Below are 24,621 nucleotides of genomic sequence, written 5' to 3'. Positions count from 1 at the left end.
AGACCCACATTAGACCGGTATATTGAGGGCGCTATTTACAAAATTAACAGGCAACATGGGCAACATGCACAAGCAGTAGCTTGGCGCATACATTACATTGCAGTACATCTGTCAGTGCAGTTTTGGGAAGATTCTTGCCAATCTCTTGTGCAATAGTTCCTATACTCATTTTATTGAATACTTGCAACAAGGAGAGAGTCATATTTTACTAGCAGAGAGCTCACTGCCAAAGCTGAAAGTCAGCCACGAATGCAGCGGCGGACAGGTGACTTTGGTCCTTTGGACTTAAATTGGAGTTAGTTGTTTGTAGAAAGCCTAATTCAACATTTGTCAGCTGAGCTTGCATCATGGCTTCGTCACAACTCGACAACATATTTGACACATTCGTTGAGAATCTGGACCTAGTTACCAGCAAACTAAAGGGTAATAACTTATTTTTGGTGAGACATGTTCAGATTGACTGGTTAAAACATTTGTAGTCTGATCAACCATGGTTACTAGGACTTTACGAATTGCCTCGTTTAACATTTGGACATGGTCTATCCAAATATTAAGAGGTGATTCGCAGAGTCCTTTTTTTTTTACTCAGACTAGACTTCTTGTAGGAGTCTACAAATTACTGTTTTAATATTTGGTAATGATTAAGAGAATCGCTGGACAAAAAGAAGACTAGGTCCTATTTCAACTTGTAGAGTCCTAATGTCCGTGACCACGATATAGTCACCAGGTCTCTCATTTCCCACCTACTGTCAAGTCTGATTGGTTTTCACAGTGAGCGGCAAATAAGGGGCCTTGGGAACAGACACCCCTCTGTATGGACTTCCTATTTGGCTCCATCTGACTGTGGCATCTCCTCTGTGCTGAAGTTTGATTAAGGTCATGTTGGTAGAGAGCCTAATGAACAAACTTAGTTTTAATGGAACTTGAGATCTACCCAAACTAAATGATATTCCAGTTGTGCAAGAACTGGAACTTGTTTTTCATGAGTGCCCTTCACTGATATATAACGTGACCATCTGTAATGATGCCACCATGAAGAGTGCCACCTATTATCTGACAATGTCCGCCTTAAATGGTACCACCATGAAAAGAGGGTGTTAAGCCCCACCCAGCCTCTGCTTTTAAAGTTTATGGAGATCGATTGACTGATTTAAAAACCCTATCAGCAGACATGCTTATTGTGTTTTCATAATTACTCCTTTCCAATTAACCCCTCCGAGCAGACTCCGCCCCCTAAATTACACCCTTCGTCCATGAGGCGATTCTAGTCTCAAGATCAGTTCCTGGCCATTCCTGAGCCTAAACAACTGTTTTATGGTAGCCAATGCATCCCTGAGGTCCCGTCTAACCAATTCCATTATTCTAATGGGGAAGTATAAGTAATACCAGGTCACAACCGAAACGGCCGACCAGTAAAAAAGGAGCAGCTACACCCCCAAATCACACCCTTACTCCATGAGGTGATTTTTGTCTCCAAGTCGGTTCCCGGTCATGCCTGAACTTGTACAACCTGTATGACTGTTTTATGGTACCTAATACATCCCTGAGGTCCCCTCTAACTACAATCCATTATTCTGCTGTGGAAGTTCAAGTAATACCAAGTTACAACCAAAACAGCCGATCAGTCAACACCTGTCTCTACACAAAGAGATCCAGTTCCTGATAGAGACCATATGGGCTCCTTGGGGTGACTGATCTTTCAAGAATCTTAACTCGGCAGTGGTTGGGGTCTAGCCAATGGGAGTTAACAGGCTTGTGGTGTATGCCTGGGGTGAGGATTACAAAAAATCTCTTCCAAGTTGGCCCATTGGAAAAAAAGTTATGATCATATTATTTGGTGATATGTCAATCTGCTCCGTTGATCCCAGGGTTAAAACAACCTTGCTGTTCCACTGCCATACCTTTAAGTTCAGTTGATGGTTATTGCATTTGATATTTGTACATTTTTTCAATTTTGGTAGAAGAGGATTCACCTCGTCCTACAGCACCTGATCACAGTTTGGAAGAATTCTGGAAAAAGCTTGGTAGGTTGTACCATTTAGCTTGTTCGTATTTAGACAAATGCCTTCCAAATGTTGCATTTTCACCTGGAAGTTTTTTCGTTGACTGGTCTCAGTACCAAAAACTTTTCTAGATACCAACTACAACTTGGAAATTGGTGCTTTTTTAATTTCAAAAGAGAGGGTCCTTTTTTAGTTTTGTTTTGCCATCACATATGTACGGCAACACATACATGTACTAAAGAACAATTATGTCATGATTTCAATTGTTTATTTCCTATTCTACACAGGGGCTGCATTTGAGTCTCTTTCAGCCGAGGCTACCAAGCTTGCCTTGTGGTTCAGCAAACCACCTCTGCCCAAGCCGGAAGAATGCCAGTCACTCATCGCCAGTGTAGAAATGTCCACCATCGCATTGGTGTCTGTGTTCTATGGCTTGCCCAAGGAGCATGGTATGGAATGAAGCTACTTTGCATCATCACTGTGCCTGCATTGGGCCTTGGTTGAGGGGCAAGGCTTTCCAGTTTTCCAAATTCCACACCTAAGCCTAAGTTTATTTGCAGTGCTGCTGAAGTGCACAGATTTTTGCCACCAGATCCTCCACCCATTTCAAAGACGACTGCTGTCAATAAGAACATCAAAGAGCACTGTAAGAGCCTCAGTGTTGCATGCCAAACCAGGATCTGGATCACTGATCCAAAACCTGGTTGGCTCTATCCAATAGACAGGCTCTTGTGTCAGTTAACCAATGTCGGATCACTGCACAGTCTGGAGCTGCATGAAACAAACGGGCCTTAATGTAATTCAAGGTTAGGATCATGTGACAAAGCCAGGGGATGTCTTTACATGTGGCAAGAAATAACGCAACTGAGGTTGTAAAAAGGGCAAATACACTATTTTTATTTGACTTCCAACTAAGAGCTAAGCAGTTCTGTGACGTTGATCCAGCATGGTGACCAGAATCTGTACGTCAGTTGGGTCACACAGTGGTGCGCACCTGTCATGTTTAACTTTAATTGCCCCCTGCTCTGCTGAGGCCAGGAATGGGCTAAAAAGAAAACGCAGAAAAATCATGTGAGGAAATTTAACACCAAGGTGCTTGTCAACACAGAGGTGCCTCAACGACTGTTCTTTTGCTGCATGTTGACTCACGGGTCAGAGTTGTTGCGCTCATTTGAACTCGTCAGTAACCATGTGGAGTAGACTGTTGGGTTTTGGTTAGTGGACCAGTATGCATGTCATTGTGTCAAACCCATTTAAACGTTTTGTTTTCCTTCACATCTTATGAACCAGGACTAATGCTTCGCAGAGCCACTCGACACACAGTGATGGGAGCCGTGGAAGGGATTAGAAACCTTGCCAAGCGCATCAAGCAGGACCACTACCACAGGTAAGGTGTACATCCGGGTGGAAATCGTGTCAGTGTTGTCGGTGAGTCCATCACAAGTCCCTTCAAAAAGCCAGTCATACATGACAGGGTGAACAATGACAACAGAATGCATTTGTCACAGTTCATTTGAACGGCTTGCGACTTGGCCTGAGACTGGTTGACTTGTGATGGACTTGCAGGTACATATTATTACAGCCGCCTTAAATGAGTAGAATATTTTTCAATCCTTATATGCAAAGCATTCCTGTCGGTTGGTCTAGTGAATAGTATGTCTCTGTGAGCCCTTAGGCACTTTTATTAATGTCCAATTAGTGTGACAAATTGTCCTATATAAAAGTGGGTGTGTTGTCGTCACACCAGAGCTTTACTCCGCACGAGGGGCGTATTTTTTTCTGCTGCCACTCTCCAGCATCCCCACTTATTACCAACCGTTCTCGTGGCCCACGTCCAATGGGCCATGCACTGGTCAAGCCAATTCAAGACCATCTCACCTTAAGCCTGAGCTACCGCTCAATTTTCCTGCAAGGCCCACTCAAGACCCTGACCTGCTGCAGTGCTGCTCACTGCTGTCCACTAAGGCCATGATGGTCCCAGCCTGACTTCCATCTCCTGCCAGGAACCCAAGACAAGCCGCAGTGACCAGACCCGCATCGCATGAATCCCCCGTGCCCTAGGCCCTCCACACATTTCCATTTTATCCCTTTTGTTAATTCAAAACTTGTTTGTATATTTTTCTCTGTAAATTAATTTTATTTGCATTCACTGATTTTGGAAAATTTAATTTAATTTTAATCAAGTTAACCTTTGTCTCCACTGTCTTTAATTTACGAGTCATGTCTTTTGATTAGAAGCCTTTTCCTTTGATGACATGATTAAAATTCATCCTGAAAAGAATATCTGACTTCATAAGAGATATTTATTGGGGGCTTGTCTGGGAAATGAAACAAAAAATCTTGAATGACAATCATTTACATTTACCGTTTATTCTGTACTTACGAATGTGTTGACGAAGGTTAAAGTGGACAGCCTGCATGAATAATTACCACATACTTGACCAGCCAACAGGAATGCTGTGCATATAAGGAATGAATAATAATCCACTCATTTTAAGGCACCTGTAACTCTCACGATGGACAGGGAATCATGTCTTGCTGCAGTTTAGCCCACCAAGTGCTTAATTAAACAGTTAAAGGTGACAATGTAAATTTGGCCAGCACTAAGGCGACAGTCCCAGTGACTTGGCTATGGATGGCAGTAAGATGCACATCTATAGGGTGTGGCTCAGCAGCTTCTTGGACTCAGCCACAGCCATAACAACAAGATGCAGTCTCACTGTGCCACAAGTTCCCCATTGCCTGTAGACCAACAGAATTGTTCAGTTGAATTCTATTGGAAAGCTCCAGCAACTACCCAGTCCTTTGTGTATTACCTGTGTTTTCAAAGACGCTTCTGAAACATTCAGCAGGTTTTGACATGCTTCCCTACATTTTAATTTGGAAAAAAAACAGCAGTGACAGCCAGTTGCATGCAACTGGCAATGTGTGGGAGCGATGCGATGCCTTCAAGACACTTCCAAGGAACAATAAGGATGCACTCCTCAGTGCAGTGAGCAATGTGAGAGGACTTGTTAATGATGCAGTGGATGAACTGAAAGAGGTAACACAAGATTGTAGTCACTTGTTTCAACCCTCCTATGCAAAGATACATTCTTGACACAGTTGTTATACCAGTCAAAATCAGTCAAATTTCCCATATCTGTCTGTGTACAGGGGGAAATCGAGTGGAAGGAATTTTTGACTGTTTTTTGACGGGTACAGCAGAAGGAGGGTTAATTAAGCAATCCACTTTGTTCCCACTTCCTCTCTGTATTCAGACATGTAATGGTATTTCCATTTCATGCGTTAGAAATGGATAATCACTGGCTTGACCAACAATACACACATATTTTTTAACTTTGTAAAAATATGTTGCCAGTGGTGTAACTTTATTAGAAATTGTGAAATGAAATGTACACATTCTGTCCGCAAGCTGCATTTCATCAGCCTTCGGCATTGCTGTGAATTAAATGTGTGCACCCCCCAGATGCCGCCCAGACATTTCATCTTAGTTACACTGCAGTTTATTGCCAAAATAAAAGATGCCATAAACAGTGAAATCTGGGTTCGATTTTAGCATATGACTCACTCTGTGGCATGTCCTGTTGACTCCATTTGTGAACCATAGAGGGCGCTGCAACACTCAAAACCAAGAGTGAAGACTGGCTGGCTCCACATCCCCCCATTATATTCTAGAATTCCGAAAGGGAACATAAAACATGTACCATGCTTACTGGTTAATGTCATCTACATACCAGGGAAAGTTTTTCAGAATGGACCACTCTCATTTTGCGTACAACTTGTATGGGCAGCCAAAGTTTGTAGAAATACCATCTTCAAGTTTTGGTTGGTTTTCAGTACCTCAAATTCATTCACAATGGACGTCTGTCCCATTAATTTACATAGGGTTGTATTTTCATTTAGTATTAAGTAGTGAGTGTGTTATTATCTGGTGTGCTGATAGTTGTGTGGGATTTTTAACACTGGGGGAATTATCGTTATACTTTTGTACTGATGGCCAGCCAGTCTCAGCACTACTTCTAGGAAAAACTTAACTGTGGCATAAAAAGTGAAGTGCTTGGGCACAGAATTTAGTAGTTTCAGAGGTGTGACTAGCCACTTAAAAGCTGTAAACAGCTACCGAGAAGCTGAAATGTAAAAAGTTCGCACACTTTTGTACACACCAGGTGTATAAAAAAACTGAATTTCAGGGTCAACATCGAAACAAAAAAAGCTGACATCAGCTAAAAAGCTGAATTCTCACACCCCTGTATTTTCCCCAGTGCTGTATCTCCCCAACTCCAAAATTATACCCCAAAATTATACCCCAAGTCTGATTATAGAGTGTCCCTCCTGCAGTACTGGAGGAATCAATTAAATTAAATTGTTCATCAATCCCTATTCCCTTGTCACAGCTCCAGGAAACTGGTGGTGGTCCGGAAGGGTGGGATGACTTGGGCCTGATTGCTGGGGCACCCTCTGGTGACACCAACATGCAGGAAGGCTGGAGTGAGCATGACCGGATGTTGCTCCCTCCCTGCTCTGGCCTCCTGAAAGCCTCTGCCTCCTGTGTCAAGAAAGTGTCAGGGGCAGTGCAAGCCCACGGCCAGTGGAAGGAGAACTGGCTAGTGGCACAGTTGGACGACTTGGGCGAGATTGCTGAGCGGATCAGCCCGGCTGCGGACGACTTGGTCATGTGCCTGTATGCCCCAATCAGACAACAGGATGTCCGACAGAATGTAAGCTCGCAACTTTTAAATCGTGGTAAAGAGACCTGGTGCTTCAAGGTTGTGAACCAAGTTTGTTTCTAAAAATGAGCAGTGTTGGATTGCTGCCCGACCCAAATTTCACCAGTGCCTGTGAGGATACGCAAGATACAGTGCTTTGTGGCCTGTTGGGCCAGTGTGTGAGACTTGCCTGCACACAGTGGTTTGCATACATACACGTGTACAGCAGAGTATGCACTGCAAGTTTTCCTCAGAATGTGCACAAGCTCATATGAATGCATCAAGAGGGGGTTTACTTACATAGTTCATGAGCTTGGACCTACTCCCTGCCGAGACAGCATTCGAAACAATTTTTTTTTGGGGGGGAGGATGATTGGAACAGAATATAATTTACATTTTTGTTGCTTAGCCTACTCGAGGCATGGAACCGATCTGTCATTTGGGATTTGATAAATCATATACATGTGGGCCCTTTCATTTGACCCACGTTTACAAGCTAGTTTAATGGCGAGCCCCACATCTACAAGATGTCATTACTTTGTACTCTCCCAGGCCAACAAACTGGCAGAGGTCCTGCTGAGTCTCCTGGACCAGACGAAGACGTCGCACGTGGTCAAGGAAGCCGACAATTCGTGGCTAACCTTTCTGAGCAAAGCCGTGGACCACAACCTGGAGAAAATCACACAACTGACTGCCCCTGCATCACCACACAATGACAGATAAGAGAACGGACAATGCCCAAAGGACTGAGTTTCCATTGCAAAGGCAACCCAATGCCCAGGGCATACAACAAAACATCTATGGGATGTCAGACCGTATGTAAACACATTACTGGGAGTGAAGCACATCAACATCAGAAACATCATTTAAATGAGAAAATATGGATTATTTATTCATCAGCTCTGTTTTGATTCCAGTTAACATTGTAAAAATTGTAGCATTTTAGTACAAACACTCCCATGTAAGATTTTGAACTACAAGACCACTTAGGGTATTCCTGAAGAATATAGTACATAGTGCCGTTATAACCAGAAAGTTAAAGCGTCGCTGGCTCTGAAAGTTGTTTGTGAACACAAGACCGCAGAATTGACCTCTAAAAAAATGGCAATTAAGTGTCTTTCTCTAAAACAGAAGATAAAGTTAAGTACATGAAATGTAAACAGATTTTCCCAATCATTAAAACAAAGAGTGTTAAAGTGTTAATGTCTTGTGCGAACAAAATGTAACAAACTGTATGGCATTTGGGAAAAGTAAAGAAGCAAAGCCTCGAAACTTGGAACCCAATTTATACACATAGAAAATATTTAAGAAATACCCAGCTTTGCTTGCTTTGTCAAAAACGAAACAACTTTTACGAGGCACGCCACATTATTATTTGTAGTTCAGAATTTGCCCGTTTGTATAATTTGGGCAAAAATTTATCTTGAACAAAAATACAAATTTCACAGGAAGTAACACTACAATTGCACCGCGGTGAAAATGTTCAGTTTCGTCACCATAGGAATGATTCCGTCACCTAGTGTACATGTTAAAAAGAAACTTCAGGAACATGCATCTTTCTTTGCAACCAGCCCTTTGTGCCTTTTGCAAGACTTAAAGCCTGTATGCTCCACACAGATCTAAATTGCCATCAATGATCCCAGGGCTGGTTCGCACTAACCATTAGGTGAGTTCTGGGGTCAGTGAACCAATGACATATCACTGATAGCAATCCGAATCCATGTGAAACAAACAGACCCTACAAATAAGTAATAGTTGAGAATTTTACATTGCATTGCATGAATAAACACAAAGAATGTGATATAGCATACTTGTTCGACCCTGACCTTCCCAGATCCCTCAAAATCCACTGGGTTTCAAAGGATTTTGAAGGGTTTCAGGCAGGAACTACCCAGGCTCTAGAACCTTGACGTGAAACTAAATGCTCCTTGTTGCTGTGTACAGCTTGTTGTGGGAAATATTGTTACAGTAAGAAATATTGGACAGACATTTTCAAATGACTGTAATGGGTCAATCTTTGTGGTGTTGTAAAAAATGTTGGCTGCTCTGTCTTGCTTTTTTAGAAAAACTGAAATTTCCCCCTGCCAAAAAATAAAATAGTGGTCCTAGTGGTTAAAAAAGGGTGTTTAAAATGAAAAACCACTGTAGTTGCCACCTGAATCAAATTTGTTTAACAAAATAGTAGGCTTTTTCCCAGGAAATGTTCTGAGCCAACCCAAAATCAAACAATGCATAGTGACAAAGGCAACAATACTTATACGTAAACAAAACTGGAGCATTAAGGCTCACATCAAGTACACTTTAGCTGGGCTTACCTGAAACTATTAAACCAGTTGAGGCAGGAGTCAGATTTAGGATTGAGCAAAATGTGATTACTCATATGCTGATCTAGGTACTGTTACAAAACATACTTAATGCATCAAGCCCATCAAATGTAAATTGCTTACGAAAATTTCTATACTCATTTATACAAAAACACTTTTGCACACAGTGTTCAACATTTAATCCTTTCAGGATGCTAAACAAAGAAAGCACAGCTATCTTTTTAAGCACCAATTCTACTAAGTTTGCTAAGGGTGGATTCCATGCTGTTCACGCTGAAACCAAAGGTGCTTCAGTCACAAAATAGCCACCTCCCATCTTGTGTCTGGGATCTTCCCTTTATTTACAAGTTTGACAGTTACACATATAAATCACGAAAAAAAAAACAAGCTACAAACCACGCAAACCTGCAAAGCTTTGTCTGTTTCACACAATTGTTTCAATCAAGAATCTGGCTAAAGGTATTTCCGACTTGTACTGTGCCAGACAATATCAATCTAGATACAATGGAAATTAATTCTTCTGCTTACCTCAACTGTTGATAGCTGCCCTTCTCTTGTGCAATGCAATAAAAAAAACTAGCTAGGCTTCAGTACTTCTGAGGAACAGATTAATCATAATAGTTAACCTGGCTTAATTTGCAAGTGGCTTCTAAAGGAATCGCAGAATCAAAAGGCAAGACGTTTTCAAATATATACAGCTAGTCACAACTCTTAGAAACAGAAAATATAATTTCAAATTGCATGACCCTTGAAGGGTTCACAGGCACTTAAAGTCATTTCAACATGTCAACATTACATGGTTGCATTTTACTGCTTTGTTGCTTCACCGATATTTGTTTCTGTCTCGCGTTGTCTTTAATTTCAACCGACATGACTCGCCATTTCCAAACCAGGCTGAAGTGGGTAATTTTGATGTCTGACAACTCCTCTCCCGCCAAGACAAGGGAAGTTGCAGACTTTTGTACTGATCATGTGTATATTGGCCTCATTTTCTAAATAACCTAATTTTCTAAATAACCACTTATGATTACTCAGCCAGGTTTGGGAAAGATCAATGATGGGTCACATGTTTAGGAGAACTTGAAAAACAAAAAAATCAGTACTCGTACGGTTATAGTGCATGTATCAACAGACCCTTTTTCTCCATAAGGAGAGCCACTCAGAGTGAGTTCTTCACAATGAGTTCTTCGTAGTTAAGCCCGACCGGTAAACCAACTCGTCCATTTCGTTGTTAAAATCTAATTCTTAACATTCTAGTTTTATTGTAAAGTTGCGAATCGAGGGCGGCGTGGCCTCTATTTCGCCTTATTATTTCAGTGACCCTACCACATCCATTGTCATGGGGTCCTTCATGAGACATAACCATCCCTGACTGACAACCAATAACCGGACAGATAAAGCCATTTTGGCTCCAAGTCCGCATGCATGTCAACTCACAAAACAATCCTCGAGTTGTCACTTGTCATGTCACATTGAAGGCCAGTACTTGACATCTTTTTTATGCAGCTCCATTGCCAGCTCTGGGCATGGGGGGGCAAGCCATAGTTCCAGCTCAGGGCTTATCAGAAGAACAATAGATAATTTTGATTCTTATGGTATTTGCGAGATGGTTGGGAGGGGGAGGCACAGCTACTTGCCGGGGGGAAGGGGGAAGCCCCTCCAGGTCCCCTTTCAGGGACAGGCCTGATGTTACGATTGATTGACGCAACCTAATATGCACACCATCCCATCATTTTAGACACAAAATGGAATCATGCACCATGTCACACATGGACTCATGTTGCAACTCTTTCAATGCATGGCTGTAACACCGCTGTTATGCTTGAATTGGTCTACCAAAACCAGACACTCGGACAATCATGCCACCCCATCTCTCATTTCCTCCACAATGTACCATTAAATCTGTTAGTTACATTCCCATAATACTGACAGACCCTGAAAATTATTAGCAGTAACTAACACAATTATCGAAGTAAAACTTTAACCTCAGTGAGTAACCATAACATCTCAAAACAGTACGGAGTATCTGGTCTCAACATGGACAGGGCACACTACACCACAACTATGGGAGGCTGCAATGGCCATAGTCCTATTGAACCCTGCAACTGGCCCAAAATGATTGTTAAATTACTGACTGCCATGACCCTGTTTACACATTCAAATTTTGAACACAAGTGACATTAATAGCATAAATCAAAATTTGTCCTTATTTTGAAGCCATGTTAATGAAAATGAGACATAACTGCAAATTCAGTGATGGTAATTTCCAGAAATAATATGCGATCTTTGTTTTTTCAACTAAATCTCTTATCATACCAGAGATTCTTTCCATTTCTGGTTGCACCGTGCTGCGATATTTGCATTGTTGGCACAGAGTTTTTGAACAGTTACCAACCCCTCCCCCCAAAAAAATTCCACAGATCCACTGATTGCTGTACCTACATGTACTGCTACGGCAGATTCAACCCTGGCAAGGTTGATGGGTCAAGTGATAAACGGGGATGACATTTGGAGGATAAAGAGAAATTCATAGAACATCCACAGCAGAAATGGCAACAACTGCAGGGCTAAAATATCATGAATTGTCAGGCCCCTCCGATCCTCCTACTGTATGGTTTAACGGCACAAATATGCACAAATGCCAACAGTCACCGTTTTCCATGTGTTTCTCTACATAGAACACAAATATGCACAGCTTCAATACGTATACAGTTGGTTGCCAGCTCAAAATGATAAAGGCTCTTTTGTGCAGCCCTGTTCACCACAGCTGGTTTACTGCACCAGTGTGCACATGAAACAGTGAGGCAAAATGCAACCTGATATTCCTCTGAGGGATGGTTGGTGCAGTGCACAGTATACATCACCTGCATAAATCCCCGTCATCTGATTGGTGATCGCTGATCACATGGCATTGAATTGTTGGTACCAACACACAGCACGTGCACGCAGAGTGCAAAAAATTTATTAAAAACTGTGCGTTAGAAACGAAGAACGAACACCTCCGGGTTGATTGCACTGCAGCTTCTAGTGGCGCAAGTTTCTTTATGTCAAAATGATGGATGATCAAGTTCCACTGTTCACAATGCTACGAAATAATTATAAGAACTTGTTGTTGTAAGCAACGCTGATGCTGCCAATATAAGGAAACAGATTAAATGAGCTCGGAATATCACGTTGGAAAATTCACGGATTCACAACTGGACAACTTCCGGTTTGAATCAGTTAATTAATCCAGCTGTACTCAGAAAATCAAATGACCAGGATTTATTCAGGTGTTGTATAAATCAAATAATGAATGTTTTGCATTTGTGTGATGGTAAGAATAACTGTATTCGGTGAGAGATGAAACGGTCTATTCCACTCAGCTTCGCCTCATGGAATGGACCGTTTCCTCTGTCACCTCATGCAATTACTCTTACCATCGCATTCTGAAACATTCATTGTTTGTATACTGTGGCACAGAGGTGCATCTTTGTTGGGCTTACCAACTGACCCAAAGAGTAGCTTCAGCAGAGGAGGCTTTTGACAGCTAATTACAGCTAACACAAGTTCTCTTCCAAATGGTTCTGTGAGCCAGAATCTTGAACTTTATTTCATTTTGAAAAACATAAAAAATAGCAAAACCTGAATAATCACACATCTCAAAATCCGCAATTTGGGGTAAAAAAATTCCAGATATGCGAAAAGATTTTGAGGGGGCAGACCCCTGGATATGACTTCCGCTCTAGACAGGTGGAAGATATGAGTTCGAGTACCGCATGTGCATGCTTGTAGATTTTGTCCAAGCAACCTTTGATAGCACTGAGTTTACAGTGCTTACTTAAGTTGGTGGGTAAAAAAAATTTAGAAAGTTTGCATTTCTCAATCTCTCCGTCAACTGTCACTAATGCATGCTTTTCCATGAAATGTCACACAGTAAATAACATTTCTCTGCACGCTTGACAACTTAGAAATTTCTTCTCAGAAAAAAGATTATCGGGGACTGAAAGCAGCCCAGATGATTTTATTTTTGTGATCCATTCCCATTCTGTTAAGGGCCTTTCTTGGAAGACATTTCAGTTTTTTCCCAATCATGGCTTGTAATGACGAGACAGTTTAGGTTTATAGGTAGGGTTTGTACGGTCTACTGCCCATCACAAGCACATCTCGCTCATCTCCTTTGGAGCTGTCAGACAAAGGTCTCAAGATATACCTATTTGTTAGGAATGACTCCTCTTCTCGGCTACGTGACTGTAATGACACTGGACTCAGTGTGGCTTCTTATTTCCCCGTCTTCTGTAATTGAACCCTGTTTGAAGCTGGTACCCTTATGTGGTGTCAATGAAGGCTCGCTTTCTGTGTCATTGGCTGATGCCGAACCCCCGCTGACCTCTGCATCTGGACCGTGCAAACTGTGAAATATGGAATTCTTGTTAGCAAAACACCAACCATGTGTACACAGGGGAGGGCTACCACTGCAAAAGTGCCTGCTCTGGTTATTTTTTCTCACCCCAAGCTGGAGAAATTCAACAAGTGCAAAAAAGGGGCTAAAATACCTCCTCTCAAAACTACCCCAAAACAAAAAAGACAAAAGGGGTAAAAGAAAGTGAAAATTGAAGCTGTACATTTAACAAAATGGAAGAAACAGATAGGATACAAGTAAGTACGCTTCATGCTGATTGTTATACTTACCATGGCTAGTGGGGAAATATTTCCACTGAACCATTCCCCATGACAAATTCCTGGCTTCAAGCACAGAGATCTGCTGAGGGCAGAAAATGTGCTTAGCAAGAGTGGGTCTCCTGTCCAAATATCATGCATTCCAATGTCAATTGGTTCCCTGTGAATTTCTGCTCAGCGCAAAAATTTGATAAGCAGCAGTTTCTGCTTGGGAGATCTATGAAATTGGGCCTCAACTTGAGCACTAAAACATTGGCTAGTTTAACGGTCTGCAGAGCGACTTCCAAACATACCTGCTGTGCTGAGCTTCAGTTTGCGGGAACGACAGCGACTGATCGGCCTCTGCTTGGGAATGTAGGTCTACCTCGATGGTCAAGCGGTCAGCCGACACCGGAGATGAGGAGTTTTCAGCTTTACTCCGGTCATTACTGCAATTACAATGAACATTTACACAGAAAGGATTGCATTTTAATACAGTGGAAAGCACTTTTTTATTTTTCTTCATTTGAACTCGAATCAAAGATGACATTCTGAATGACCCAGTTTGAGTTTGGGATTTCAGTAGTGCATGTGCAAAATGAAGCATGTTGTAAGACATTCGAGCGCATCATTATGTATGCAGGGTAGGCCCAATCAGGGTGACTGCATGGCAACCCACAAGCACCCAACATGTTCAAGTTAGCATGACGTTGGGAGCTGTGCCTTTTTGAAATAGCAAACTGGTCCATCACAAGCGTCATGTCAACTTAGGAGTTTCTTAGACACTGAAACAAGGACACTGATGCACTGAAACTACAAATATACTATTGTAATTCTCCAGGGGTTGCAGGCTCCTATCACACATCAAGCCAATAAACTCTATTCACCAGTCAGCCATATTGAACTGAAAGTGACGTTAACTGTTCCGTTAGAGACCATTTCCCCAAAGGCCCATTTCCAAAGGCCCACCGGTGTCCTAAACAAGAACGTTGCCATGGGCAACGAATGTCCCCAACTTTGGAGATGCTCCCTTAACAGGCCAAATTCAATGGTGGTTGTCAAATAATCATTGATCACACTTGGCCAGTGTTAGTACTGCCCTTTCATCTGCTCAATATATCTGGTCCTTGATGGTGCTTTGGAACAATAACAAACAGAGTGTTTCTGCTTGTTCATGTACATAGGGAGGGGAGGGCTTCCTATTGAACACTGATTGGTCCATATTCTCACCCATTCTCTAGCTGACTGTTGAGTAGGTGCCTGATGCGCTCTTCACAGGCTTCCAGCTTTGTGTTCAGGGCAGCAATTTGCCGGTCTCGTTCGGCTAGCTCTAAGCGAAGACTGTACACAGTTTCATCCAAAGACTCGCACAAAGCCTATAGGAATTCGCCAAAAAATGGAAGATCAACTCATCAGTGAGGAGTTGCTCCTTGCATCTCATATCTATACGTCACAGATGAAGCGGAGGTCTCAGGACGGGCATAATTCCACCACCATTTTAGTATTTTCAGTAATTTACTTTGTCAAATCACTTGTACGTTCTGCAGCGTGCATTTAATAGTGACAGTATACATGTACTTCTAACTTTCTGATTAAGTCACATGTATCCTCAAGACTGGCAAAGATTTCTTCATATCCTATAGTGTAACAGGAAGCTTTGGTATTTAGACAATAACTCTTGTTCACAACCTGAATGGTCCAACTTTTGTAGGTTGCATGCCATGGGTGCTACCATGCTGCCCTCCTGGATTTTATTTTCATGAATAAATGATGATTTGCTCATGCGGTACAAAGTTTCCACTGACTTAGCTCATAATGAACCTGGTTTTCATCACAATTTTCTCCTTTGAGAAATGACACTTCTGTCACAAAAGGGCGACAGTAGAACGAAAAACACTGAAATCCATGAATAAATTTCAGGGTAAAACTTGTATTACCTATGGCGCACAGCGTGCGTAAAATCATAGACTTGCTTTTTTTATATTCCTAGTCTTTGCAATGTCTGTGTAATTGAGAAGAGACATGGTTTTTATATAGGGACCAGAAAGGGAACTTTTTGTGGACTTACCATGAACCTGAATTTACGTTTTTTTCAACGAAGGCATTCACTCTAACACGGGTACAGTGCAATGTTATTTATAGAAACACAGTTGGAGAAAAAACCTGTTCTGGTGCACAGGTGCACAAAGACATTCACCTGCCAGTGTACATCTTTGCTGTGGATTGTGCCTGCAGTTAGGAACTTTTCAGCAGACCTTTACTGCAGGGCCATGCAGTTGGGCTCGGGCCTGTGTCTTTACTGTACTCACCCTGCTCTCCTCCAAGTTGTCGTGGGGACCTGGTGGATCGTCTAGACATAGGAACTCCCTCACTGGCCCACTACAATAGCAGACAAGAAAATGCAATGCAGATTGATGGCCCTACTGCAGGCTTCAAATACTAAATTGTTCCTGCAGGTAGACCAGCGCACTGCTCTTCACGAAAGGAGCATGCAGATGATGTACGCGAATATGCACATGAGAAATGTGTGGTTTGACACCATCAGTAAACTTTAGGCAAGAAGTTTTCATAAGAAACTAGAGCATTGATGTAATCTGGATGAGTGTCACTGACCAAGTTTTTATAGAACTGCTGAGCACATGAATTTGCCCAGCACAGGAAGATTCTGCTGAACCAAAAGAAAACCGTTTTTAGTCAAAATGTAGTAATTAGATTATATCTGCCAGAGACCAATTTTCCTGTATATATTTGCCAAGAATATATATTTTATGACCAACTTGACTTACTGCACCGATAAAAAATCTTTCCTGATGCTACACGACCAGGAAGCATCTCAGGAAGAAATAAAACCTTAGTATGCTATTTACATATTTACTAGGCTCTGTTAAGTATGGTACCCTGAAACATGGCTTGTCCAGCAGTAAACTAAACACTCACAATAGAGAAAGTTTGTGGTTACAGCATATTTCATGGGTCAAAGCAAAATAAAGGTTTTTGTGCTATCAGAATCATGCTGTGTCCAAATTACTTGGAAAAGGCTCAACATTGCACACAACTCTGAAGGAAGTGGCTGCAGCCACAACATAGACTCATGCATAATTTCCAGCCATAGCCAAGTAATTCAGACGCGACCTTCGTAAGTTTGTGCTTGCATCGTAAAGCACATTATGGTGATCGAAAGTGAAGCATTCTGTTCTCCGCAGTGCCATCAAGTTGGGTCAAGCCATTTCACAAACTACCATCAATCCTGCTTACCTGAGCACGATGTCCTTGTGACTGATGATGTTATCGATGAAAGCCTGCAGGCCCAGCTGTCTGTCTTCCAGAAAGTTAAGGTCAAAGTTGCTTCCGAACCACCTCTTGGGAGGCAAGGCTAGTCTGAAGATTGGGAAGATCTCTCTCAACTGTACAAGGAACCCACATGATGAAGATATACGTAGGATTTCAATTAGCTAATGTTAATTTCAGTAAAAAAGGGGCACGAACAAGTACTATGTGAACTTGACTTTTCTGGCAACCCACGTAAAAATGACAAATAATAAGACAGAGAGGTAAACAAGTCTTTAACCATACGTTGTATATTTGAAATGTTTGTAGTGGACATTATGGTGGTGTGAAATCTGGGTAATCTTCACTGTTTGCTGTTGTAAGTGAACTCTGATAAATAATTGGTGGGGGCTCTTCACGGTTAACAATTTACTGTATATCCATGTACTGCAATTTACTGGACAAAAAAACACAATTTGCCTACAATCTTGATTACGGGGGAATTGTTACTCCCCTCCCATTGTGATGCCTCTGAGGATGCCCTAAACCACGATGTCCTATTATACCATGGTAAATCTGACTGGTTGATAATCAATCACGTGATACGCTGCGAACACGCATGCATCAGATTGCAAAGACATGTTCATCTTGGTACGAGTGAAGTACTACATGTACACGGAGGGGAGGGGGAACATTACCATGATCTCTCTCACGGCTCAAAGTGTCGTTCCCACCGCACTGCAGCCTGCAGCCTTGGGCATGAGAAAAGATTGTATAGCACCGTGCAGCGGCGCAAGAGTGCGAACTTGGACAAGATGGTGACATCACCATGGGTGCAATTTGAGTGTGAATGTCAATGCATAGGCGCAGGCATACCAGGTGTGCTTGCCTGTTGTGGTGTCGCGGCGACTGCACCTGTTTCCTTAACGTAGCGTATTCACACCAAAACGGCACCCATGCGGTAACAACATTTTACGCATATGCACGGTGAAGTGTCCATCTTGCGCCGCTATGCAGCGTTATACAGTTTTTGGACATGAGGATGTCAAGCCTTGCAGGTTCTATGCTAGTTCATTTTTATGAGATGTACTGTCGGAAACAGTGAAGCACTCTGTTACAATCACCAATTTTTGTTAACATTGCTGATTCATGTTTTTAACTGGGCCCAGGAGAATATGAAGCCAAGACCAAAGACGTGTCTTACCTTGTTGTTGACTCGCACAAAATCTGTGTACCTGCGAAACAGCAACCAATGCTCCTGGTCGGACTTTTGGACATGGATCTTGAAAACCTGCATAGATCACAAAATTCAGCAAAATGTCAACAGTTGTTTGCAGTCAATCAGGAAATGTTTCGTGAGCTGGTTTTGATGTCTGATGTCACAAACACACATGCACATAACAGCTACAATGAAAATGACATGGATCTTTTATACCGTTCTAACAATTTCAACCAAATTTAGAATCAGGTCAAAAGTTTTCGATTATTTTCTCGACCAATCAATCTTCCACCTTTTTGATTACAAATTAAATCAAACAGCTGATGATTTGGTCTTCTAATTTTCATCCAAGCTTTAATCAATATCTACATAGATTCCAACGCTTTCCCTTGAGAACTAGTTCTGGTGGTATCTTTATAATCCACGTCATCTGCTTATTTTCACCTTTTTAAATTCACCTCACTTTTTTGTTTGAGAATATTTGAGATCTTTGGTTCAAGAACCTTTTACTGCCATTTTCTCCAAGTACTTTGTTTACCTATAGTTTTGCAAAGTACTGTTTTATTAATCCAACCAAAAAAAATGATATTTCAGTGGCCCACTAACAAATATCTGGCAGAATGGATTAGCTTGCAATATATGAATTGTGACAGTCTCCAATGTCCCGAACAAAAAATCAGTATTTCTGCAAGAATCACAAGTGCTGTAATGCAGTTTTCCTCTTTTATTATTTGAAGCAAACAGTGGGTGTAGTTTACTTTCAGCAAGCATTTCCTGGTATATGAATCACAGCAGCCCGTCGACAGTCAAGTGACTGCTTTACACGGATGGCCAACTCACTCATTCTGTGACAACAAATCTTTGATCAACAGCGGCGGACAATAAAAATAGAATTCACATGCAAATCAGTTGACAAAAGCAATGCATAGCTCAGTGGTGGAGACAGTCGCCGATTTCTATTTTTAAGAAAGACTGGTAACCTTGGCACTTGTTGCATGTTTCTGATCTTTGTGAAAAGATGACTTGTTGAGGAAACTGCTTTATGACAAGCACACATCCTTTTCAGCAGGCAAGCATGACATGGCTGATCAACTAAGGCCAGCCTTTGCCTTCGCGAAGAAATTTTTCGTTTCATCACGCAGCACAAGCCCTAAAACGATTATATGTCAACTTCGTCCCCATAGACTACCTCGTGCGAGAGTGGGTGTAATATGGTGACTAACGATCGCCATGGGAATGAGGTTGATTACATGTAGGATCAGGCGCTGGTGAACAAGTATGGCCTCCTGTGTTCATTTTGTTACAAATTTATATATACGGTGCTGTAGTTCATTATTTGTAAGTAAGGGAACCTGCCTGCCGGTGTTGATACATTCAAACCAAACATCTGAACTTTACTGCAGCGCATTTTCTATTTTGGACTTGGTTGATGGGGGAAAAACATGGGAAAAGACTGAATTTTAGCTCCAATTTTATTTTCACATTTTTAGGGATCTAGAAATACAAGCCTCGAATGAAGTACTGCACGGCTTGATTTGCACCACTAGGCCGTGCTTGAAAAAATGGGCTGTGACTTCACAAAACTGACCGTGTGAAACATGGCTGCACGGCTTTCTAGCCAAAACACTGTGGGCTTCATTCATGAGATGGATAGGTTCGTACTAAAAAACCACTTTATTATTACTCTGAAATGGGAAGAAACCTGGTAACATTACAATTACATGTATGCTTTCAGTGTCAAAACTGTTCTAAATTTTGACAACAAAGGTATATGTATGATGTAGCACAACTTTTTATCAGTGTTGGAGTACTCATAATTGTACTCGAGTACACAGGAATACTCGGCCCGTACTCAATTATTATTACTCAAAAAGTAACTGTACTTGTCCCGTACTTGAGTTTTTGTACATGGATTTTGGGCGTACTTTACCCTTAGGTACTCTGTACTGGAGCCTAGTACTCGAGGAAAAATTAGAGTACTTTACTTTTTATCGGTAGCGTTTTCAGGTGCTGGGTGATGACTAAAGATAGCATAGTGCAACTTTGAATGCAACAAGACACAGCGGTTTCACTCTGTAGTCTGTAACACGTAAAGAATGCTTACCCTGCCCTGGGTACAAGGAGCCACAGCTTTTAGTGTAGGAAATCGTAGTGCTGTGCGCGCATGCGGAATGACACTGACAGAGGCTTTTTGCACTTTTTCATAGCTTATCCACCGTTGAATACATGTATTTCTGATATTATATTATAACTTGGGCATCTTGGTGTTGTATATGTACTTGGACTCAGACTAAGACCTCAGTACTCAAATTTGGCCCAATGCTCAGCCTTAAATGTATAGGTACTCATACTCAGTGCTTTGGACTCAGACTTGTCATGCGTATACTTTTACTCGGCCTGGAACTCGGTCCCTAAAGCACTCAGATTTGAGGACTCGACTCCAACACTGCTTTTTATCATAAATTGGAACTACCCATCTGAAAACAGGATTGGCAATTTATAATTTGCCCCAAATGCATTCTCTTTGTTTTCACACATACACGTACATGTTCTAAATTTTTAGAACATCCGGGACTGAAGAATTTTATTCAAGATGGCTGACCTATGAATGTGGTCAAATCAGCTGCACACTTGGTCACAAATTGAATCAGTGGCCTTCGACCTACCGTAAATTTGGCCCTCTGTTCCATAATTTCATAGCCAACAATGGGTGCCCTTAGATTCGTCTCTTCCCCACCCGGGTCTTCTACGGCCAAGCTCACACACGTGCCTATGCTCAGGCTGTCAGCTCGACACCCAGACGCCCTGGGGCTGCTGCTGTCACTGCCGCCACCACTGCTGCTGTTGTTACCCCCTGTGCCTAGTGTGGCCTGCAGCTGCCCAGGCAAAGTCCTGGGCCGCCCCATCAGGGCACCAGCCGGGGTGGATGTCATGAGAGCACTGGTGTCAGGTCGGCATTCCACGCCTGGTGACTGAATCTCTGGGTCATTCATGGAGGATGGGAGTGACATGGAGAGAGCTGCAAGAGCTGCTGAGGCCAGGCAGGCTTCCGTGGTAGCGTCCACTGCCACTTCTGTTGTCAATGAAGTACTGTCAATGTGATGGGGATTAAGTTTATCTTCCATTCTTGTGCAGACTGCCCAAGAATATCAGAGAACAAAAAAGTAACAGTCCACAGTGAAAAGTCTAAGTGCTACAGAAAAGGCTGCATCCAAATCAACTGGCTACAGCTATGATTAACACACATGCCTATGGAAGCAGCTGCTAGCTAGTGGATCCAATGGGTGCACTTTTTCCCCTGGCATAACCACAGCCTCTCAGACACAGCCTATAGTTGAAAAAAAAATGGAACTTTATTAATAGACTACAGTCACTGACAGTACCTCAAAATGGTCACTGCTTCATCATAAATTATATCCCCTACATGTAGCATCCATTTCACAGTTCATGGTGATCTGAGAAAAGAGTGAACAGGCAGTGCAAACACAACCAATGAAATAGCCTGCACAGACTGTACTGATCAATATATTGGAACTTGATATCATGAAATCTACAAACTGCTTTCAGTTGCTTTCAATATTTGAGAGTTAAATTTGAATAAAATCTGGTACACTGAGTTATCTCATTGCACATAATAACGATTTGAATTCCCCAGACTAAAGACACTGTTGCTATACCTTGTGATTCGTGGCAAGCTTTTGCATAGCAACCACCATCTCTGAAATGGACTGGTTCCTTTGTGCCCTGAAAACAGTGTATTGGTGCCATGCGTCTCTTATGTTACTAAGCAAAAGCTCGCCCCGAGTCACGAGGTATAGCAACAGTGTCTTTAGTATGGAGAATTCAAGTTGTTACGTTACCGTGAATTTAAAGAACTCAGTGTACAAGATTTGGGTCAAACTCGCAAGATAAACCACACATTTTAGCTTCCTTCTTCTGTAGTTTGTTTGTTTAAACATGTTTAATTCCAGAAGATAGCCTTTTTTTGGTTGTACATGTGTAAATATGCCTGTCTATTTGAAAGTCATGCATAATACAGTACATGTACATGTACTCCTTTTCTCTTCACTGAACAATATTTTTCATACAAGTTTTGGTTTCAGTGACGATGCCACACCATGTTTCGAGTTGTCTTGAGTCTGTCATATTATTTACTTTCCACTGAAACAGTATGAAAATGAAAATAAATATCTCATTGATCATGTGACATGTTATGTTATGGGAATTTTTTCTTTAAGTTCTCTGACTACTGACAATACTACAGATGTACTTATGAATAATCTTTGACCCAACTCAATAAACAAACCAACCAGGAAGTGGAGGAAGTTCAAGTGGATTAATCCATCTACATGTATGTTGTGCGTCATTTTCAGTTAGCCTGAGTCAGTTCCAAGAATTGCATATTCAAATATTTGACCTTCCATTTGATTAAATATTCAACTATTCCATTGTAGGCACCGTCGATATCATATTTTGGCCGATACGGATATATAATTTTCAAAATATTTTTTATGTTAAATTGTTCTAGGGTACACCCCTACATCATAATGGGATGGGATACACACTGTTGTGCATAGAGATATCAGCACATGGTGCTAGTCTACGTACATTTGGTTAGCAAATAATTCCCTGTTTGGAGGACAAATTTTGTGACATTTTCAAGGCAAAGTGTATGCGAATTATTGTGTGCAAGACTGAGATAGGTGACTGAATTTATTCTTCAATTGTCGCCGTATACGCTACAGGGAAATTTTTCACTCAGCGTGAGAACCACTGTAAGCTGTGGCTTATCAAAAATTATGCGACAATGCACTTTTGTATTTTTCAATAAAGTTTGGTCCTCAGTAGCGAATATTTTCAATATACATGCATATTTCAATATCGATGTTTACGAAGTTTCAATATTTTTGATATTTTTGATATATTGATATTACCAGATACGTAACATCGGCCGTATCAATATCGAACCTAGATCGATAATATCGAAATATTGATATATCAATGATGCTTATTCCATTTTACAAGATTCCCACAAAAGCAAAACCAAAATATACATATTTTACCAAAAAGCAAGAAAAGAAAAACTTAAAATCCTTTTTTGCCTCATTTAGGTCAACGGCATTTATAATGTAGCTGCATCTTAAAATATTCTGAAATATCTTTCAAAGTCCAATTTTGTACCTGTATAATTTAATTTTTAAAACCATTTTTATGTTGATTGTTTGTCACCTCTGAATAAAAGATAATTCAATATCAAAAATAATGGATAAATTTAATGATTAATAAACGGATAACTCAGTTGGTAGAGCACCGTTACCGTCTTCTGGAAGTTTGCCGGTTCAAATCCACCAGTCAATTTCTTTGTTTATCTTTATAAATCCCTATATAGTTTGTTTCTTGAAAATAAATTGCATTAATACTTTTCAAACAACTTTCAAAAATCCAATAATTGCCAGGACCTAAATTTCAGAGTATACATGCAGGGTACTCATACAGTGTAGTGCATGTAAAACTATAGTGGCAGTAGTCTTGTGTCCAGTCTTATACAACATTGACCAATTCTGCATTGTGTGCTTACCAAAAAATACATTCAATCATGCAGATTACACATGTATGTTCATGTACATGCACTTCCAGGAAATCACATTGTGGATGCATAACTGGCTATCATGGGCAGAAATTTCTTGTCACGTGGGGGGGGGTGATTTCCGAAAGGTCATCCTTGTACAAAGCATTACACAGCACAGGGTCCAAGGTCATGGCGCTGACCTTGGACCCTTGGGCGTTGTTACGCCCCAACTATAGCATCAGTCCCAACTATAGTTGGGTCCGCCCCAACTAGAGTGCTACAGTTGGGCCGGCCCAACTACAGCAGAGAGGTCCTGTATGCATGATGTGCCCAGCATGTGCCAAAGTCATATTGTTTACAAATGTCACGTCATTGGTCATAGGGCTAAGTGCCACATTTTTGATGAATTGTGCGAAGTGTGAGACACATTGACTTGGATAATGTTGAGCCATTTCCCACAGACATTGGTCAACAATAGTTGGGCCAGCCCAACTGCAGCACTACAGTTGGGACTGTCCCAACTATAGTTGGAACTTATGCTACAGTTGGGGCGTAACAGCGTTACCGCTGATGTACACCAAGGTGATTACTTACATGTACATGTATATTTATGAGGACATATCTTTCCACCCTTCGTCGACGAATAACGACTGAACACGCTGAAAGTAAGACTCTTACCTGAAAATGGTCTGTGACTACAGGAAAGGCACAGAATAGGAGTAAACTTCATAACATGTCGACAACTTCATGAGAATACCGTGCACACAATCACACACATGATGACGGGAATGAGAATTGTATGTCCAACACACAATTCACCTACATGTATCACATGGTCATGATATCATGAAGAGCCCTCTATCGTCTGACATGAGCGAGAACATTTTTTTTC

General features: G+C 41.5%; 2 protein-coding genes across 3 annotated transcripts; one reads left to right on the top strand and one right to left on the bottom strand.

Annotated features, from left to right (window-relative positions):
- The first annotated feature begins 74 nt into the window (after nt 1-74).
- ccndbp1 (cyclin D1 binding protein 1) lies at nt 75-7,915 on the top strand. Its single transcript, XM_022236239.2, has 7 exons — nt 75-423; nt 1,962-2,024; nt 2,291-2,452; nt 3,294-3,390; nt 4,899-5,046; nt 6,401-6,724; nt 7,265-7,915. Exons 1-7 carry the CDS (start codon nt 348-350, stop codon nt 7,433-7,435), a joined length of 1,041 nt encoding a protein of 346 aa, XP_022091931.1. The 5' UTR covers nt 75-347; the 3' UTR covers nt 7,436-7,915.
- LOC110979997 (uncharacterized) lies at nt 7,578-24,565 on the bottom strand. Of its 2 annotated transcripts, none has more exons than XM_022236236.2 (8): nt 24,408-24,565; nt 20,827-21,488; nt 18,146-18,232; nt 16,930-17,078; nt 15,984-16,053; nt 14,905-15,050; nt 13,989-14,123; nt 7,578-13,427 (listed from the first exon to the last, which is right to left on the bottom strand). In XM_022236236.2, the coding sequence occupies exons 2-8, from the start codon at nt 21,283-21,285 to the stop codon at nt 13,259-13,261; spliced, it is 1,215 nt and encodes a 404-aa protein (XP_022091928.2). In that variant the 5' UTR covers nt 21,286-21,488; nt 24,408-24,565; the 3' UTR covers nt 7,578-13,258. The 2 variants fall into 2 exon arrangements, with proteins under 2 accessions (XP_022091928.2, XP_022091929.2); XM_022236237.2 differs by having other exon boundaries at nt 20,827-21,233; nt 24,408-24,555.
- Between the last annotated feature and the right edge of the window lie 56 nt (nt 24,566-24,621).

This window comes from Acanthaster planci, linkage group LG06 (assembly GCF_054643075.1).
Source record: "Acanthaster planci isolate LZ-2023a linkage group LG06, COTS_SCS, whole genome shotgun sequence".
In the NCBI taxonomy this organism is placed as follows: domain Eukaryota; kingdom Metazoa; phylum Echinodermata; class Asteroidea; order Valvatida; family Acanthasteridae; genus Acanthaster; species Acanthaster planci.
This window is presented reverse-complemented; position numbering and strand designations above follow the sequence as displayed.

Coding starts and splice junctions, on each gene's coding strand:
- ccndbp1 (XM_022236239.2), top strand. CDS start 348: ATGGCTTCGTCACAACTCGACAACATATTTGACACATTCGTTGAGAAT. Junction 2,453..3,293: donor TGGCTTGCCCAAGGAGCATG/GTATGGAATGAA, acceptor CTTATGAACCAG/GACTAATGCTTCGCAGAGCC. Junction 3,391..4,898: donor AAGCAGGACCACTACCACAG/GTAAGGTGTACA, acceptor GAAAAAAAACAG/CAGTGACAGCCAGTTGCATG.
- LOC110979997 (XM_022236236.2), bottom strand. CDS start 21,285: ATGGAAGATAAACTTAATCCCCATCACATTGACAGTACTTCATTGACA. Junction 14,124..14,904: donor AACAGTCAGCTAGAGAATGG/GTGAGAATATGG, acceptor TTGTAATTGCAG/TAATGACCGGAGTAAAGCTG. Junction 13,428..13,988: donor ACTGAAGCTCAGCACAGCAG/GTATGTTTGGAA, acceptor CATATTTCACAG/TTTGCACGGTCCAGATGCAG.